A 13791-nucleotide genomic window follows, 5' to 3' on the forward strand; every position below is an offset into this window, starting at 1 on the left:
TTGGGACCCTAAGTGTCCCGTTGCCTCACCCTGGCTCCAGCTCTGATGTGAATTGTGGTTTAGAATATGTGCACACACAGTACCTGAACAAGCAGTGTCATTGGGCCGCTTTTATCAATTTCCAGGATCTCTCCATTTTTTGTTCCCACCAGGATATGTCCATGTCCCAAAGTGATGGCACGAATTGAAGGATTATCTTCCAAAAGCAAGCCTGAGGAGGGAAAATACAGAATTTAATATTGTAAACACTGTATTTAAAACAACAAAAATAAAATGATTATAGTGCTTATATAAATTCTGTTTTTATAGTTCTTAAGTCTGAGGCAATCCTCTTTGATATTTCTACCAACGGCCACAAGCTTTGAATGTGGAAGAGAAAGGTAGAGTTGATTTGGTCATGGTTTTCTAAGAGCTTTATTACTATCTTTTCCATTCCTATGAACAGAAGGACTTCCATCGCATACTCGAGAGTGGCACCTTTTGAGCTAGTTGACAAGGCTGCTCTTTTAATGGCGTAAGTCTTCAAGCATCTTTCAAACACATCATCCCAGAGCTCCACAATTCCATCCTTCCCACCTGTTACAAAACCCTGTGAAGGCACACATCAGAAGGATTATATACACATCAAAGTGATAAGGACCCACCCAGCCTCAAAAGGATTCCCCCTTGGGTAAAGAAACTTTGTCTGTGTTTTCTTCCTAAGTATGGAGACTGAAAAACCTGATGACAACATAATATTTTCTGGACACATCTCTCCTCATTTCTCTAGCACTATTAAACACTTTCTCATTGTATGTTCATTTCACTTTCTTCAGACCATTGATTCGAATTTAGCATCCTGGATTACGATGGCTGTTTCTGTGCCCAGTTCCCTGATTGGGTTGTGGACTGCTAGAGAACAGGACCAGCCTCAAAGTTTGGAGTTTCTGATAACTCATAAGCTCCTGCTGAATGAACTAGAATTAATGTCACAATCAAAAACAATTGTTAACTATTTTTAAATATTTACTTCCAGGAAAAACATCATTATTTTTTTATTTAGAATAACTTAGGTATTTCATGTAACAAGAATATCTTGCTATTCTGTTCGTGAGATATCAATTTCTACCATAATTAAGATCTGGATTAATTTTTATAAAACCTGGAAAGTATAAAGCCTAACATATTGGATATTTTTTTTGCTAGACAATGATCTTTATTCTTATTCTAAGTTTATGATTTCTTGGCCATATTAGTTTTCCTTTCTGGCAACTACCAACTGTTCTCGGAAATTTTTTAAAAAGAAAAATACTAAGTAATTCATTCTGTTTTCTCAGAAACTTTTAATTTACTTCATTTCAATGATGTTCAAAGGAAATAATACTTTGAAGTTTATTACATTAAATATCTTAAATATCCTTATTTATCCTCATTGAAGATTGTGAACCTACAGACATTTACTCCCAAAATTAAATCTAAATGCAGTATATTATAATGTGATATTCCTGCCTTTTCCCATGATCTTTAAGCTTAAGTTACCAAGCAATAAAAGAGTTCAAACATGCTATATCACATCAACTTCCGGACCTACAAACATTTTCTTTCTGCTTTGATCTTTTCTAAAATTTGCAGTTTAAGCAAAACAAATTTGCTAGTGAAAAACAGCTTTACCACTAAAACAATCATTGTAATTACACATCTAACAAGAACCTACTTCTATAGCAGAATCAGCATATTTACCTGGGAATAAGCAAATGCAAAGTGAATCTTCTCTTAATATGCTGTATTGGGTGGCTTAGGATGTTTGGAGGTCAGAGAACATACATAAACTGGTACCATCAGCAAACTAGCAGTGAATAAAACACTTCTATTTTCTGGCAAATTGATTTAAGGAAGTGTTTTAAGAGCACTGAAGGTAAGTATGATCTTTTTAAATTAAACATAATTTTTTTTGGCCATACCTTGAACATATGGGATCTTAGTGCCCTGACTAGAGACGGTACCCATGCCCTCTGCAGTGGAACCATGGTGTCCTAAACACTGTACTGCCAGGGAAGTACACAGTGTGATCTTTATTTAGAAAGAACAGCAAGGCAGGAGGTTAGCTGGACAGATCAGGACAAAGACGAGCCTGAGTAGAAATACAGCTGGTGTGATGGTTAACTTTGTGTGTCAACTGACTGGCTGCAGGGTACTCAGATTAAATATGACTCCTGTGTGTGTCTGTGATGGTGTTTATGGATGAGATCAGTATTTGAACTGGTGGACTCATTAAGCTGCCCTACCCAGTGTGGGTGGACATCATCTAATCCTTTCAGAGCCTGAATAAAACAAAAGGTAAGGAAGGACAAAATGGCCCTCCTTTTATTCTGATTGATTGAGCTGGGACATCTTATCTTTTCCCAGCAGACTAGGATTTACAACATTGGCTTCTCTGGTCCTCAGGCCCTTGGACTTGAACGCAATTTTACCACCAGCTTTTCTGGGTCTCCAGTTTGCAGATGGCTTAATGAGACTTCTCAGCCTCCAAAACCAGATGAACCAATTCCTTATAATAAGTGTCCTTTTTGTATACACAGATCTCTGTCTATATCTACATCCTACTGGTTCTGTTTCTCTGGAGGATCCTGACTAACACAGCCAGGACTCTGACACGCTTATTAAAGCTGAGCCTGTCTACAACAGGAACAAGCTGGTTATCAATATAACTTCAGGTCAAATTGATGGGAGGGATAATAATCCAGCTACTAGGCACTTTCAGGTCTCTGCTCATTATGCCACCGAGGAGGAAGACTGTGTGGAAATATTTCTCGGACTCTTGCTACTGTGTGCCTACATTTATCTCAGCACTTCTTAAGGAGTTCTTAGGAGTGACAGCCAGGAAGAATAAGTATGAAAAAAGAAGAGACAAATTGCACATAAAGAAATAATTTTAAACAAAAGAGAAATTTAAAGACCACTTGTGCATTCCCTCCATCCATGACAACTACATCCTAATTCAGAGAGCACTGTTTTTACACACAGGCATCCTCTTGGTGTGGACCTTGCTAAGCCTAATTTAAAGTTCTAGAAAGCTAATGAGGAAGATAGACCATACCTTATCCAATGCATACATAGCAAACACAGGCCCGTCGTGAGCTTTCACTGTCTTCAGTAAAAGAGTATCTTTCCAAATAAAAATATCTCCAGTAGCTGCTCCTGAGAACACCAGATCTTCCATTCGCCCATAAGAAACACACATCATTGTTTCCAATTTTCCAACACTTCCAAAAATTCCTCTCTTAGAGGTGAAGCCCCCACCTGGAGTGGACCAAGAGTACTTGATACTTTTTGAAAAACTGACACCTTCTACGAGCATTTAGAATGACTATCTTCAGTGAAAAATCCAGTGTGTCTACATTGCTTTGTTTAGTCACTAAGTCATGTCTGACTTTTTCACGACACCATGGACTATAGTCCATCAGGCTCTACTGTCCATGGGATTTCTCAGGCAAGAATACTGGAAGGGGTTGTCATTTCCTTTTCCAGGGTATCATCCTGACTCAGGGATCAAACCTGTGTCTCCTGCATCACAGGTGGATTCTTTACCATTGAGCCACCTGGGAAGTCCCATGTGTCTACACAAAGGTATATAAAAATGGCAGAAAACATCAGAAAAAAACATAAAAGGTTTTCTCCTTCACTCATTAATTTAGTGCTTGCTGAATCCCTACTTTGTGGCAGTCATAGTGGTCGACATTGGGCTATAAAGGTGAAAAGAAACAGTTCCTGCCTTCAAGGAACTCAAGGTCTGGCTGGGGAGAGAATGTGACATAATCCTTTAAGCAAGGCTCAGCGCAAGGTCTGTGCCAGTCAGAGAGAGGCATGACTAAGTGCCCCAGGAAGCCAGGCAAGTCTTCCTGAATGCTGACCGAAGAATGAAAACAGCAGCAACTGTAATGTAAAATGTAAGCGTGTTTTGTGTATCTTTTGCCTTGATTTTTATTATGGCAACTTCAAGGTGAGAAAACGGAATCACTGCGTAGGAGAAGAACATCAGGTTTGTTCCTCATATATTCACATTTCCCTGAACTTTCTGACTAGCACTGAGAAACCTAAACTCATTCCAGGCAACTGGATGCAGGTTGACTCTCCAGACATGGTGGGTGCCATGACCTTTTCTTCAAAAGCAGAAAGCATTGAAGCAGTAGCTTATTTATGTTTTGTCCAGTAAAAGATTGGGCTTGATACCAAAGCCAATACTAAGAATTCAGAAACAATCCTAATAAAAAGGTCTGACTTATTAGAATAATAAGATATTCTTCCATGTTTTGTCCTATTATTTACTCATCCTTATTATCAGCATTATAAACCACAAATATTTATTTTGACCACTTACTGTGTGTATTGCACAGTGTGTGTGTGTGTGTCAGGGGTTAATTCATGTGCTAAATGTAGTGATAAAATAATAAGAGAACCCTCAAAATACTAAAAATTTTGTCCACCCAACTAAAGTGATTATTTCCTGCTCAGCAGTCCAACGTAATCACTGCTTTCAGAACAATGATGGAACATAAAAATAACTATTTTCAGAGCACAGCGTTTCCAGATCTCTCTAGACACTGATGAATATGCATAGCATCACACAGAGTGTTCTAAGCTTCACAGCTCAGACGCTGTTTGGGAGCAAACATCTTTCAGGCATATTTTAATTTTAGATTGCAGAGAGAGGCTAGGTAGTGGTGGTGGGTTTTTTTATTCCCCAGCTACAGTAAAACTTTCAACCACATAAGTGATAAACCCAAACAATACCTGCTTGTTGCCAGAATCTGATGTGCTTGATCCCAACTGTTACCAGTTTGTCAACATGGTGTGGATTACACTTTACCACAAATATCTTATCTTTATGTCCTCTGTAAGAGACAAACAGGGGAAAAACCCTAGTCTTGATGAAAGCACTTCTAGAGAGTTTTATTTAGAGCATGCATTTGGTTTCACTTTCATTAAGCACATCTAATAGGACGAGTAAATTACTGATGGAAGATGATTTAAGATGCACATGGGGGGGTGTGAATTAAAATAATGAGTTTTGGCTTTTCTTTGCATATTTGAGCCCTTCTTACTCTAACATTGCTACTAGAGTCTACTAATTATGCTTCAAACAAATTAATGAAACATTTAAAATGGATCAGAATGTCTTCATAATATAAAATTAATGCCGCCGCTATAGAATTTAATCCTTAGCATACAGAGATCTTGTAGAATGTACTGTAAAAGGGTATTAATAAGAAACTTCAAATGTAATATCCTTGCTGTGGAAGGCATAACTTTGGGTTAAACAGAGTTTCAGCTAGAAATGTATTCATGAGAAACTGAAGATCCCCCTGGTTTACATTCGTAGAGAGACAAAGGATGTCATATATTAATTTAAGGCACTCAAGGATGCTATGCATTCAGAAATCTAAGTTTATAACCCAAGAGGCAGAAGGACAAATACAGAAAGGAGGACTGACTGTAGGCTGCAGCTGTAAACTGGCATTACACTGTGCCTGGAAAATTTCTATTTCAGAGCATAAAGTAATCACAATAAAGTTAAGGATTTACTGATCTTAATGGACTATTAAGAAGGTCTTCTCTGATATTAGGACCTAACTTTTATTATTAAAGGAAAAGCTATTGATAAAAAAGAACATGACTAATTGCCCTTATGAATATAGATACAAAAATCTTAAATAAAATACTAGCAAAGAAACTCCAATAGTGTACTATTTTGTTAATGTGTTAATAGTACACTAGACCAAATTCAAGGGTGCTTCATTATTAAGGAATCAAACAATTCATCATATTAATATGCAAGAAAAATTATGTTATCATTTTCAACTATGCCAAAAAGGTATTTCACAAAAAATCTAATGGTCAAATATGACTTTAAAAAGTATTCAACTAACACTCAATAAAGTAGGAGTTAATGGATGCTTTAGAATTTCTCTTAGACTTTTATAATTCCATGCAGTTCTTAACTCTGAGAAACACAGATTCATTCAAGCCCAGCTATACACAGACTGTCTCTTCAATGTTATGTGTCACTATCTTTTCTTTAAAAACAGAATGTGCTCGAACAGTAGCTTCTCTATAGTGTGCTTGTGCATGTGTGAACTTGAAAGTCAGATTTTACTTAATGCTATTCCTGATGAAAGTCAGATTCTTACTTCATGTTATTCCCAATAAAGTCAGGAACAAGATTGTCCCCACTACCATTAACATTGTACTGAACATATTATCCAATGCAATTAGACAAGGTCTGAAAAATTAAAGACACAGGAGCTAGAATGGAAGAGGTAAAACTATTTCTATCTGCAAATGATATTATTCCATGTCTAAAAAACCCAAAAGAAAATAAAGTAAAAACAACTACAAATAAGATAAATTTACAGCATATTAAATACAGAGTTAATAACCTTAATATATATTTACATTATCCTATGGTACATATACACAATGGAGTATTTTTCAGCCATCAAAAAGAATGCATTTGAGTCAGTTCTAATGAGGTGGATGAAATTGGAGCCTATTATACAGAGTGAAGTCACCCTGAAAGAAAAACCTCAATACAGCATACTAACGCATATATATGGAATTTAGAAGGATGGTACCCTTAACCCGGTATACAAGACCGCAAAAGAGACATAGGTGTATAGAACAGTCTTTGGGACTCTGTGGGAGAGGGTGAAGGTGGGATGATTTGGGAGAATGGCATTGTAGCATGTATATTATCATATGTGAAATGAATCACCAGTCCAGGTTCGACGCATGATACAGGATGCTTGGGGCTGGTGCACGGGGATGACCTGGAGGGAGGATATGGGGAAGAGGGAGGTGGGAGGGGGTTCAAGAGGGGAAATACATGTACACCCGGGGCAGATTCATGTCAATGTATGGCAAAACCAACCAATATATTAATGTAAAGTAATTTGCCTCCAATAAAAAAAAAAATTGTCAGCAAACAAAAAAATAAAAAAATAAAATTTGAAAAAAAATACATTGGAAGAAAGGACTATATTTAAAACAATAATAAAAATATCAAGGCATACATTTAATAAGAACTGTGCACTAACATATAAATGAGTATAACAACAAGGGATAAAACACCACATATCAGTAATATACATAGAGAAACATTCCATGTTCTTGGGCTGGAAAACTCAATCATAAAGACGTTAATTCAAGCCTTGTTTATGAATTCAACTTGATTCCAAAAGATAAAAGTATTTTCTATTGCTCTTTTCAGATAAGAGTGTCTGGTCTTTAACTTGGAGCTAGACACCCTGATTTTAAAGTTCTTATGGAAGAATAAAACAACAGTGTGGCCAAGAAAACTCTGAAAAAGAAAAGCTAAATGGGAAGAGTAGCTCTCCTAGGTATTAAAATAACTTATAAAACCTTCATGATTAAAACAGTGTGGTATTGGTACACAAGTGACTGACAAGCTAATGGTAAAATAGAAAATCTAGAAAGAGACCCAAATGAATATTAAAATGTAGCACATACTAAAGACAGGTCTCAAATCAATGTGGGGGGGGTGAGATGAATACTTAAAATAAAGGGTGTATGTTACTAAATGCTGGCAAGGATGTGGAGTAACAGGAATTCTCAATCGTTGTTGGTGGGAATGCAAAATGGTACAGTTACTTTGGAAGACATTTTGGTAGTTTCTTACAAAGTGAAACATATTCTTACCATAAGATCCAGCAATCATGTTCCTTAGTATTTATCCAAAGGAGTTGAAAATTAATGCCCACACAAAAACCTGCACATGGATGCTTATGGCAGCTTTAAACATAATTGCCCAAACTTGGAAGCAACCAAGATGTTCTTCAGGTGAATGGATAAAAAAAAACTGTGGCACATTCAGAGAATGGAGTATTATTCGGTGCTAAAAAGAAATGAGCTGTCAAATCATGAAGAACTTTATGGAACTTTAAATGGAACTTTAAATGGATACTACTAAGATATGCAGATGACACCACCCTTATGGCAGAAAGTGAAGAGGAACTAAAAAGCCTCTTGATGAAAGTGAAAGAGGAGAGTGAAAAGGTTGGCTTGAAGCTCAACATTCAGAAAACAAAGACCATGGCATCTGGTCCCATCACTTCATGGGAAATAGATGGGGAAACAGTGGAAGCAGTGTCAGACTTTATTTTTTTGGGCTCCAAAATCACTGCGGATGCTGATTGCAGCCATGAAATTAAAAGACGCTTACTCCTTGGAAGGAAAGTTATGACCAACCTAGATAGCATATTAAAAAGCAGAGACATTACTTTGCCAACCAAGGTCCATCTAGTCAAGGCAATGGTTTTTCCCGTGGTCATGTATGGATGTGAGAATTGGACTGTGAAGAAAGCTGATCGCCGAAGAATTGATGCTTTTGAACTGTGGTGCTGGAGAAGACTCTTGAAAGTCCCTTGGACTGCAGGAGATCCAAGCAGTCCATTCTAGAGGAGATCAATCCTGGGTGTTCATTGGAAGGACTGATGCTAAAACTGAAACTCCAATACTTTGGCCACCTCATGCGACAAGTTGACTCACTGGAAAAGACTCTGATGCTTGGAGGGATTGGGGGCGGGAGGAGATGGGGACGACAGAGAATGAGATGACTGGATGGCATCACTGACTCGATGGACATGAGTTTGAGTGAACTCCGGGAGTTGGTGATGGACAGGGAGGCCTGGCGTGCTGTGATTCATGGGGTCACGAAGAGTCGGACATGACTGAGTGACTGAACTGAACTGAACTAAGTGAAAGAAGCCAATCTGAAAAGGCTATATATTATATGATTCCCACTAACTGATTTTCTGGAAAAGTCAAAACTAGGGAGACAGTGAAAAAAATGAATGGTTTCCAGGATAGAGAGGAAGAAGGGATGAACAGCCAGAGCACAAAGGATTTTTCAGGAAGTAAAACTATTCTGCATGACACTATAATGGTAGATACAAGTCATCGTACAGCTGTCAAGACTCACAGAACGTGCAACACCAGGAGTGAACCCTAACGTAAACTGTGGACTTCGGGTGATAGTGAAATGTGCCAATGTAGTTTCATCTGTTATAACAAATGTACCACTCTGGTGCCAGGTGGGGATTTGAAGGAGGCTGGAATAGTGGACCTATGGGAACTCTATTATCGGGACAATTTTGCTATGAACTTAAACGTGCTTTAAAAAATAAAGTCTATATAAAAGGGAAAAGAAAAATGGTATTTGGAATACCTTGATAGCTCTAAGGAGAAAGGATAAAATTGAACCTGTGTCTTGAAATAGACAGACACTGGGAAAAATTCCAAATGATTTAGAAATCTAAATGTAATGATGGCAGATTAGAAGAAATCATGAGTGATTTCCTTTGAACCTGAGGACAGGGAACAGTTTTCTTAATTAGTCTCAAAATCTTGAAGCAGTCAATATTGCTAAATTTGACCACATAAAATAAAAGCCTTTGCATGATGAAAAACATCACAGCAAACTCAAAAGACAAATGACAAACTAGGTGAAATACCTGTAAGCTAGAGACAACAGACAAATAACCCTAATATTCAAAGGACAACTTCCTGTGTGAAGTGTATTTCAGAGAAACCAAGTAGTTCATGAGGGAAAACTCTTCTTTATAGAAGAATTCTAGCTAGTATGAAGAATGAATAATAGAATTAGAAAATTATCATCTTCAACCCTTAATTCAGTTCAGTTCAGTTCAGTTCAGTCGCTCAGTCGTGTCCGACTCTCCGCGACCCCATGAATCACAGCACGCCAGGCCTCCCTGTCCATCACCAACTCCCGGAGTTCACTCAAACTCATGTCCACAGAGTCGGTGATGCCATCCAGCCATCTCATTCTCCGTCGTCCCCTTCTCCTCCTGCCCCCAACCTTTCCCAGCATCAGAGTCTTTTCCAGTGAGTCAACTCGTCGCATGAGGTGGCCAAAGTATTGCAGTTTCAGCTTTAGCATCAGTCCCTCCAATGAACATCCAGGATTGATCTCCTTTAGAATGGACTGGTTGGATCTCCTTGCAGTATAAGGGACTCTCAAGAAGTCTTCTCCAACACCACAGTTCAAAAGCATCGATTAAAAGTGATCAATTTAGCCCAGAGTTGTAAATGGAGGTACAATCATTAGATAACACATTGATAGGAAGCTTTCTAATGGGAGGATGAGGCTGATACTACTAGACACCACAACAGAGCTGAGTATTACCAAGATCTGGAGAACCAGACATATGGGGGCAGTGGTGTACCATGGGGTAGACTGGAATGGTGATCTGCCCCGAGAAAGAGGAATTCCATCCCTGTCATTGTTTAGAATTGCTGGCTCAGAATAATAATAATAATAAAGACTTACTTTTAGTTGGTTTTATTATTCTTAAAAAAATTCCTACAGATAATACAAGCACTGTTGCTTGGACCTGGCAGGTACTACTCCCATTGCCCCTACCCTCTGGCATGCCATTGATTATGCTGCTTCTGACAGAGTGAAACATGAAGTACGGATTACATGTGCTCATGCTTTTGACTGAAAAATTGAACTTAGGAGAAAATATCTGCAAATCATATATTTGATAAGGGACTGATATCCAGGATATATTTTTAGAAAACATTACAACTCAATAATTAAAAGGCAAATAACCCAATTAAAAATGGACAAAATATCTAAATAGACATTTATACAAAGAATATATAAATTATTAACATTAACTTTAGAGAGAAGATGCTAAAGAAAACTGAAATGAAAAGTGAGAACAGATATCACAAATTATATCTCCTACATAGAAAAGAGCATTGGTTTGCTTTCTTGTGTCTATACAATGGCAAACAATTAGACAGTTGGAAAAATCTTTTTGAAGAGCACATTTTCAGTTCAGTTCAATTGGTCAGTCGTAGCCAACTCTTTGTGACTGCATGCACTGCAGCACGCCAGGCTTCCCTGTCCATCACAAACTCCCAGAGCTTGCTCAAACTCAAGTCCATCGAGTCCATGCCATTTAACCATCTCATCCTCTGTCATCCCCTTCTCCTCCTGCCTTCAATCTTGCCCAGCATCAGGGTCTTTTCCAGTGAGTCAGCTCTTCTCATCAGGTGGCCAAAGTACTGGAGTTTCAGCTTCAACATCAGTCCTTCCAATGAATATTCAGGACTGATTTTCTTTAGGATGGACTGGTTGGATCTCCTTGCAGTCCAAGGGACTCTCAAGAGTATTCTCCAACACCACAGTTCAAAAGCATCAATTCTTTGGCACTCAGCTTTCTTTATAGTCCAACTCTCACATCCATGTATGACTACTGGAAAAACCTTAGTTTTGACTGGATAGACCTTTGTCAGCAAAGTAATATCTCTGCTTTTTAATATGCTGTCTAGGTTGGTCATAGCTTTTCTTCTAAGGAGCAAGTGTCTTTTAATTTCATGCCTGCAGTTACCATCTGCAGTGATTCTGGAGCCCAAGAAAATAAAGTCTGTCACTGTTTCCATTGTTTCCCCATCTATTTGCCATGAAGTGATGAGACTGGATGCCATGATCTTCGTTTTTTGAATGTTGAGATTTTAGCCAGCTTTTTCACTCTCTGCTTTAACTTTCATCAAAAGGCTCTTCAGTTCCTCTTCACTTTCTGCCATAAAGGTGGCATCATCTGCATATCTGCACATTTTAGTTTTCATTTAATTTCTTGATGTTATAAAAACCCCAGTGTTGTTTCTCTTGTGGCTAAAATTCTAAACTGACTGATGATGGCACGTCAATGTTTAGTCAATGTCAACACCTAAATAAAGAACACTCACTGAATTACCTCTGTCATTTTTTTTTCCTTTAGACATGTGTTAAATTTGTAAAGAAGTTACCTACAACTCAGTGTGTGTGTATGTATAAGAAAAACAAAACGGAAAGAGTTTCATGTCCTACAACTGATGGGATAAGAATTTAGGAGAGTCAGTACTGCTGCCCTAATACAGGGCAAGTCCCTATGCCTGTGTCATAGGTAATTTACCAGGAAGGGCCATGTGCAAAGGTAACCCACAACTGGAATACTGAGTATTTGATTTATGCCTCAGCCCAAGATTGAAAATAGCTTATAATACACAGTAACAAAGAATAAGCCAGGGAACAATTAGAAGAAGAAAGGGAGATGATATATTGGTGAGTGGGGGGAAAAAAGCAAGTTACAGAGCAATATTTATAATATTCCATATATGAATAAAACAGATAAAAATACTCACAGAATATATATCAAAGAATACAGGCTAAAAATGTTAGCCATAGCTATGTCTGGGTAGTAGAATTATGAATAATTTTCTTCTTGGAGATTTTCTGTGCTAACTTTTCTATAATCACATATTATTTTGAAAACAGAAGACAATTAATAAATATTATTTTAAAAAGAGATCCATATTTTTAAAAAAGGAAAGCTGTCAGTATCATATTCAGGAGACTTGATCACATTCACTAAATGTATGTGAGGGTAGGGACCTAAACTAGATCAAGCAGCAGAGCTAAAACAGAAGTGCACACTCTGAAAGTATATTTACCTGCTCCACATGGCCCTATGTTTTGTCCCTAAGCTTTCTAGTAACACAAGTACTTTTCAATGTTGAAGTATTCTTGTTATGCACCATGATAACGTGTACCTTTTGCCTAAGGTCCCCACTGTTCAAACTCCTGAGATGAAGTTTGTTAATAAATGTCATTGTCTCTGGTCATGTTACTGGTGTGATAGAAATCCAAAAAAAGGGACATGGAAGTGCCTGATCAATTGTCTTTTTGTTCTGTCCCGAGTGACACTGGTATCAGGCTATTTCATTACTGCCCATAAGAGATTGCTCTTGGTTGTTAAATGGGTTACTTGTATATCAACCTTGAAAAGGAAAAAAAGACTAAACAATTCATTTGCAATGGAGGTGACTGAAGTCATTCATGAAAATTAGCAGAGGTAACTGAAGTCATTCATGAAAATTAGCAAAGATCAACAAAAAAGTGTGCAAGGAGATTGGTTCAAGTCTCATCAAGATCTGTAATAAGATCTTTGTGGGCTATATCTGAACCTCTCTGATTTCTACGAGCGGATGAAAATGTAGGTTCACTTAAACACGCTCACAACTGATGGGTGGCTATTGAGGGTGGGGGGCATAAGGCAGCAGTAAGCCTGATGCAGCAGCAGCACTGCAGGTGATACTGTCTCAGCCATGAACTATGCCCCTCCTCTCATGGGGAATCTCATATCCTGGGTCATGGGCACTACTGGAATATCGCCTGCCAGAACCCACAACCTGTGGGACGCAGGTCTGCTGTTGAGCCTGGTGAGGTGATGGTGTCAATGACCGAGACACACAAGAGCAGAGTGAAGGATATCACTGAGTTAGTCATCCTCTCAGAGTAAATGAGGCCCTTGGAGGAGCTACGATGATGCCCAGGAGTCAGTAAGGTCCTGTCAGTATTATTACTGTCAGTATTATTATTAAGGTCCTGTCAGAAGTATTACTCCTTTTTCCTTGTCGCTTCTTTGACGGTCCTGTGTTTAAAGTTTGTATCTTTAAGCATTCTAATCCTCAGGCCATAAGTAGAATTTTAATTTTTTTGTTTGGTTACTTCTTTACATAAATATCTATGATTGTTTTAACATTGTATCAATATTATTTATTGCTTAAAAATCTATTCAACCAAAGAACTTTAACAGTCCCTGACACACCTTCCTGGAAAGAGCACTGGATGAATGCTACATCTGTGAAATTGTTCTCTGTGGGTAATTCTGCAGGTGTCCTCTTCAGGGAATGTGACATATGGCTTGGGAGCAATTCCAAAAA

The 13791-nt window shown here is 38.0% G+C and overlaps 1 protein-coding gene across 2 annotated transcripts in view; it reads right to left on the minus strand.

Annotated features, from left to right (window-relative positions):
- EML6 (EMAP like 6) overlaps positions 1-13791 on the minus strand; it is a 287760-nt gene that overhangs the window by 70121 nt on the left and 203848 nt on the right. For both annotated transcript variants that reach the window (XM_088841461.1, XM_088841460.1), the window contains 4 exons: positions 4771-4871; positions 3077-3279; positions 478-589; positions 84-211 (listed from right to left, as the gene is read on the minus strand). In XM_088841461.1, the coding sequence (XP_088697587.1) occupies positions 84-211; positions 478-589; positions 3077-3279; positions 4771-4871 (544 nt within the window). The remainder of the gene's footprint in view (positions 1-83; positions 212-477; positions 590-3076; positions 3280-4770; positions 4872-13791) is intronic.

This window comes from Moschus berezovskii, chromosome 11 (genome assembly GCF_049115385.1).
Source record: "Moschus berezovskii isolate FMDL1 chromosome 11, NW_MosBer_1.0, whole genome shotgun sequence".
Lineage (NCBI taxonomy): Eukaryota > Metazoa > Chordata > Mammalia > Artiodactyla > Moschidae > Moschus > Moschus berezovskii.